Source organism: Phoxinus phoxinus (genome assembly GCF_949152265.1).
Source record: "Phoxinus phoxinus genome assembly, chromosome: 5".
Classification (NCBI taxonomy): domain Eukaryota; kingdom Metazoa; phylum Chordata; class Actinopteri; order Cypriniformes; family Leuciscidae; genus Phoxinus; species Phoxinus phoxinus.
Genome location: NC_136880.1, coordinates 41183968 through 41191467, shown reverse-complemented (window position 1 = coordinate 41191467; position 7500 = coordinate 41183968). Strand labels below are relative to the sequence as shown.

Genomic DNA, 7500 nt, shown 5'->3' with positions numbered 1-7500 from the left:
ACTGTGTGTCTGTATGTAATTTATTTCCTTGTGGTTTCTGTTTCTGTGAATGTTTTAATTGTTAAACTTCTCTTTGTTTCTAGATTATCCCTGGAGGTTTCACAACAGCCAGATAGAGTCTAACGTCATTAAATGGCTTTACCTCCCTGATTTCCACACTCAACCCAACTCCCTGTTCCTCGTCTGTGAGTTCTCACAAATATACAGCATTCATGTTTATGTGTGTTGCCATTTAACATTTGAGGTTGGGCTTTTGTGTTTTACTTCTTAGCAGAACATGTAAACATGAAACTGTTCAAACTAAATCAACCCTCAATCCTCTTAGTCTGTCCCACATTTCTGTGCACTACAGACCACCAGCAATCAGTGTTTGCATTCACCAAAGAAATGAATGTTTAAAAGTATTAGATAAAGTATCAGCGGTCAATAGACATGCAGAAATACCCTCTTTATCCTCCATATCCTCCCTTAAATGTGTGTTCTCCCTGTCTGTGTGTGTGATGTAGATGACTTCATGCTGCTGCTGTGTGCGTCGCTGCAGAGACAGGTGTTTGACGAAGAGAACAAAGCGGCCGTTCGTCTGATGGCGGGAGATAACGTGGAGATCTGTCGAGATCTGGACGCCGCATCGTTCAGTGTTCACAATCCAGTGCCAGACTTCATTCACTGCAGGTACAGTACACACTGCAACACACACACACACACACACACACACACACACACACACACACACACACACACACACACACACACACACACACACACACACACACACACACACACACACACACACACACACACAACCCTTACTGCTAATACTGTGTGTCATCAGAGAACTGTTGCTAGATAGATAGATAGATAGATAGATAGATAGATAGATAGATAGATAGATAGATAGATAGATAGATAGATAGATAGATAGATAGATAGATAGATAGATAGATAGATAGATAGATAGATGGAACGAAAGATAGACAGATAGATATATAGATAGATAGATAGATAGATAGACAGATAGATAGATAGATAGATAGATAGATAGATAGACAGACAGACAGACAGACAGACAGACAGACAGTCGGACAGACAGACAGACAGACAGACAGACAGACAGACAGACAGACAGATAGATAGATAGATAGACAGACAGACAGACAGACAGACAGATAGATAGACAGACAGACAGACAGACAGACAGACAGACAGACAGACAGACAGACAGACAGACAGACAGACAGATAGACAGATACTGTAGATAGATACTGTAGATAGATACTGTAGATAGATAGATAGATAGATAGACAGACAGACAGACAGACAGACAGACAGATAGATAGATAGATAGATAGATAGATAGATAGATAGATAGATAGATAGATAGATAGATAGATAGATAGATAGATAGATAGATAGATAGGTTTATTCAGCTCTTTGCTTGTCACTCACTCGACGTGATCCTCTTTCTCTCACTTTCCAAGAATTTCCGTGGATCATATTGCAGGAAAAATCCATAACGCCTCATCACACGCTCTCTCTCTGTCTGCGCTCTAACCCAATAAGTAGCTTTTAAGTATGGACTGATCTTTTTTCTACAAGGTGATTGATTTAAGTGGAGGAAGCATCTTCTTGTTGTGGTCCATCAATGCAGGTCCATATCACAACATCTCAGCTTTTCATCAAAGCTCTTAGTACAGGCCTGTGGCTGAACACGACGTCCAGTGTCTCCAAACAGCGTGATCACAGGAGATGTGCTTTAACCTCTGGAGTGGATAACAAGACATGCGCGAGCTTTTAGTGTGCGCCGCCTCCATATACATGTGAAGAACTGCTCTGGGAATCGATCCGCTCATTACAGTTACGCCTGCCAGGATGTCTGATATTATATAGGAAATGAAGCGTAACCGGTCGTGACATCACCTCATTTAAATAAATGATGGCTGCAATAACTTTTTCATAGGTCTACAGTGCACTTAAAATTAAAGTGTTTTTTTTTTTTTTTTTTTTTGCTGTTAAAATCCTTTCTTCTTTGGTAGTTTATTAAATTATCACAATATTTTTTTGTGTTTTTAAAAAAAATGCCAATTTTAGTTCTATTTTATTTTCAACCATATTTGGTTTTATTTTCAACCATAAATATGGTTATTTTCAACCATAAATATGGTTATTTTCAACCATAAATATGGTTATTTTCAACCATAAATATGGTTATTTTCAACCATAAATATGATTATTTTCAACCATAAATATGGTTATTTTCAACCATAAATATAGTTATTTTCAACCATAAATATGATTATTTTCAACCATAAATATGATTATTTTCAACCATAAATATGATTATTTTCAACCATAAATATGGTTATTTTCAACCATAAATATAATTATTTTCAACCATAAATATGATTATTTTCAACCATAAATATGATTATTTTCAACCATAAATATTGTTATTTTCAACCATAAATATGGTTATTTTCAACCATAAATATGATTATTTTCAACCATAAATATGATTATTTTCAACCATAAATATGGTTATTTTCAACCATAAATATGATTATTTTCAACCATAAATATAATTATTTTCAACCATAAATATGGTTATTTTCAACCATAAATATGATTATTTTCAACCATATATATAGTTATTTTCAACCATAAATATAGTTATTTTCAACCATAAATATGATTATTTTCAACCATAAATATGGTTATTTTCAACCATAAATATGATTATTTTCAACCATAAATATGGTTATTTTCAACCATATATATAGTTATTTTCAACCATAAATATAGTTATTTTCAACCATAAATATGATTATTTTCAACCATAAATATGGTTATTTTCAACCATAAATATGATTATTTTCAACCATAAATATGGTTATTTTCAACCATAAATATGATTATTTTCAACCATAAATATGATTATTTTCAACCATAAATATGATTATTTTCAACCATATATATAGTTATTTTCAACCATAAATATAGTTATTTTCAACCATAAATATGATTATTTTCAACCATAAATATGGTTATTTTCAACCATAAATATGATTATTTTCAACCATAAATATGGTTATTTTCAACCATAAATATGATTATTTTCAACCATAAATATGGTTATTTTCAACCATAAATATGATTATTTTCAACCATAAATATGATTATTTTCAACCATAAATATGGTTATTTTCAACCATAAATATGATTATTTTCAACCATAAATATGGTTATTTTCGATCATAAATATTGTTATTTTCAACCATAAATATGGTTATTTTCAACCATAAATATGGTTATTTTCAACCATAAATATGGTTTCTACATAATGTAGAAAAATTAACGATTAGGAGTCACATTATTTAGACACCAAAAGTATACATATGTGTATAAAAGACACAAAATTTCAGGAGTAAAATTACATTTTACATAAAGATTTACATAAAGATTTACATAAAGATTTTTTTTTTTTTTTTAATCTTTCATGATTATCATAAACAATGTTTTTAGTAACAGTTACATTTTTTTTGTTAATTTTTCTCCTCTGCTAGTTTAAATTGCAGAGACAGGCTCTGTGGCCCTTTCAAAACATTACTCTATTCGAATGAACACAATTATTTCATAATGCATATACATATTAGCCCAAAATGCATGCAGATTTCCACTACTATCCTGTCTGAGCACCGTTGGCATGTTATTGGTCGACTAATCTCATCATTTAAACATTACTCTCAGGTCGTACCTGGACATGCTGAAGGTGATCATGTTCAGTTACCTGTTCTGGTTCGTCCTGACCGTCATCTTCATCACCGGCACGACTCGGATCAGCATCTTCTGCATGGGTTACCTGGTGGCGTGTTTCTACTTCCTGCTCTTCGGGGGCGATCTCTTACTCAAGCCAATCAAGAAGATCCTCCGTTACTGGGACTTCCTCATAGCTTACAACGTGTTCGTCATCACAATGAAGAACGTCTTTGCTGTGAGTGCAGTCTCATACACTTTCAGTTTACAACCGTAGTGCAGTAAATACTAGAGCTGCCAGACTCATCATGTTTAGTTATGAGGATGTTTGATCTGCTTAACTACTTTTTAATGTGCTTGTTTATTTACTTTATATGCTTTAGACATGTAAAACATCCACATTTCAAGTCTTTGCGTGATTACGTAAGTGAATCTGTTCATTAAAACAAACTGACCGAAAGAACCAGTTTACGAAGAGGAATCAGACTTCCCATCTCAACCGTAACCCTGAAAAAGAAATTACTTCAATGAAAAACAATCCAAATATAATGCTACAAATGATCACAAACAAATGCTCAAATTAATCATTTTATATTTTATTAACAATTGAATTGTGTATTTAATCATTTATTTAAACATTTCAACATTTATTTAATTTCATTTTGAGTAATTTGGCCTTTAGTAAAGGACATCCAAAGCTTATTTTATTTTATTTTATTTATTTATTTATTTATTTATTTATTTTTCCATTTTTTTTTTTTTTTTTCAATGAAACAACATGTACATGTTATTTTATGTTTGCATTTTTGAAAGCAATAAACATTTAAAGGCATATTTCAGCAAATAACTACCAAAAACATGACGTTAATCATGATTAATAATATTATTTTTTTCAGGACAAAGTTACATTTAGTAGATATTCAATTTAATTAATCAATGAATAATACTATTAATTAGCATTACCAAACATGGACGTTTTATTATTATTTTAATTTAATACTGTGAAGCTGCTTTGATACAATCTGTATTGTGAAAAGCGCTATACAAATATTCTTGACTTGACTTGACTTGACTCTAAATAAATGTATTGTGCATTTTTTTTTGGTGTCGTATTTGTTCGCAGATTTTGGCGTGTGGTTATATCAAAGCTCTGATCAAGAACAACTGCTGGTTAATCCAGCTGCTCAGTCTGGCCTGCACCATAAAAGAATACAGCGATCTACAAGGTAAGGAACAACAGGAGACACTGTGTGTGTGTGTGGGTTGAAGCTGGACACACTTTTTGGTTTCTAACCTTTGCTACATGAATTAATCACACACACTGTAGTGAGATGCCTACAGAGGCATTCTTTTAAGCCTTAATATTAATTTTAAGCCCCAAATATTAAGGCATCATATTTGCGATAGTGAGCGCCTCATTGTGTGCCTTCATCGTGAACTAACAATGAAAAATACTTTGTAAGCATTTATTAATCTTAGTCAATGATAAATTAAACATTATTAAAATCAAAAGTTTCTGTTAATATTATTTAATGAATCTAAGCTGACATGAACTAGCAATTGTATTTTAACAGTTGTATTACTGTTAACAAGGGTTAATACTGTAACAAATGTATTTCTCATTGTTAAAGTTAGTCAGTGCTAATGGGGACCGTAAGTTATTGTAAAGTGTTACCAAGACAGCATATATCCTTCACTCCCAGAATGCATTGCACTAACGAGAGAATGTGGTGTCCACAAACAAACCCAAAGTAATGATATTAAGTTAACTTATTTGCAAAAGGAATGTTTTATCCAATATTTGTGTGTGTAGCATTTTTTAAGCTTGTTTGCTCAGCAACATGCACATTTTCAAACTCTTCCTAATAAAAAACACCAGATTTACCTCGTCAGTTCATTATTAGAGACTCCAAAGCTGTGCTCGAGATCGCCCTATTCCCTACATCACTCCAATAATATAGTCCACTTGAGGGACTGAATGAAAACGAGTGAGTGAATTCGGACGCTGAGATACACGCCTCTTTTGCATATTTTGTGCTTGCTTTTTATTAATTATTTGAAACTTCGCAAAGTTCAGCTCCTGTAGCAATGAAAACATTTATCTTGAACTCTGTCATGGAGACTAGCATGCATAAACCTTAATTATTATTATTTTTTAAATCAATCAAAAATGAATTTATATCTGTATGATATTACGCTTCAGCCACATTGGATCGGCAGTTTGTAAAATGGATGGATGGATGATTAAGCGGCGCCATCTTCTGGTCAGACGTGATAATTCATTCGACTCGCGACTCTCACAGTGCATTATGGGTATTCTCTAGCTGTTGAGTATACAGTACATTGGTTGTACATTCGTTGTTGCAGTGCATTATGGGATTAAATGAGTGCACTATGGTTTCGGACACCTACATATGACTGTCCCCTTAAATAGTGCCCTATGTAAAGGGATACTTCACCGATTAGCATTAATCACATAGCACTTTGTATCAGTAGAAACCCGGTAGTATTTTCACATGACCGTGCTTCCCTCCCTCATGTCCCCCTGAGACGAGAGATTTCTGTATTGTGTGTCTGGAAAAAAACCTCAGATGATGCAAAAATCATAATTTTTTGGACTTTTTTTGGCCAGAGGCTCGAGACTACAGCCAGTAGTAGGAGCGAGTGGCGCATGTTTTCATCCCGCCAATAGGGCGTCTTTTCAGTTTGAACTTATGAGTCAACTAGTATCCTAGCTGTGTCATTTCTTCTGATACTGGCCTCTGTAACCGGTAGGCGTGGCTTGGGCGTGGCCTCGTGGGCAGCGAAGCAAGTGCATTCTGGAAGTTGTTGTCTTTCATCCACATGAGCCAAAAAATTTTTTTCTGGCTTTTCTCAGTCTAGAAGGCACCAACTTCTAAAATAATTTCACATTTCTACTACATAAATGACCCAATTAAAATACACAATCATCTTTCCAGCGGTGAAATATCCCTTTAAGGGTGTAGGGGTGATTACAGACACAGCCCTAGGCCTGAAATGGATGGGTCGGATAAGAGATACATCCAAAATGTGCCTCCAGGATCAAGGTTTAGAAACACTGCTCTAATGGCTTTATATGTTTTTTGTGCGTCTTCAGGCCCGACTTCAGACTCGACTCCCCCTCGATGTCTGCTCCCGCAGGATGAGGCCGGGATCATCTGGGACAGTATCTGCTTTACCTTCCTCCTGCTGCAGAGACGTGTCTTCATGAGCTACTACTTCCTCCATGTGGTCGCAGACATCCGCGCCGGACAGATCCTCGCATCTCGGTATGACATGTAAACAGATTTGTTTGCATTGACATTTTTTGCTTGAGGTTTATTGTTGTATCTTACATAAATGTAACCGTTGTAGTATGTAATAAGCAAGGTCAGGAATCAGATTCACGAATCAAAATTTCGATTCCTCTTATCGATTCCTTTGTGTGCATTTTAATGTGTTAAACCATTCAAGCACAAGAAGACCCGCGCTCTGTTTTCTGTGCTGCACACACATCCTTAGGGTCCTATTTTAACGATCTAAGCGCGCGGTCTAAAGCACACGGCGCAAGTTCACTTAGAGCGAGTCGGAATCCACTTTTGCTAGTTTAACGACGGGTAAAGTGGTCGGATGGTCTAAAAGGGTTGTCTCGTTTCTCTTAATGAGTAATGGGTGTGTTTTGGGATTTATGTGCGTTAAACCAATCAGAGTCACATCTCCCATTCCCTTAAAATGCCAGTTGCGCCATGA

General features: G+C 34.8%; 1 protein-coding gene across 1 annotated transcript in view; it reads left to right on the top strand.

The window, feature by feature from the left end:
* piezo2b (piezo-type mechanosensitive ion channel component 2b) overlaps positions 1–7500 on the top strand; it is a gene marked incomplete at its 5' end in the record, with an annotated part of 117272 nt that overhangs the window by 71323 nt on the left and 38449 nt on the right. The window contains 5 exons of the mRNA XM_079613404.1: positions 84–185; positions 507–672; positions 3745–3988; positions 4874–4976; positions 6869–7040. Coding sequence (XP_079469530.1) covers positions 84–185; positions 507–672; positions 3745–3988; positions 4874–4976; positions 6869–7040 — 787 coding nt within the window. The remainder of the gene's footprint in view (positions 1–83; positions 186–506; positions 673–3744; positions 3989–4873; positions 4977–6868; positions 7041–7500) is intronic.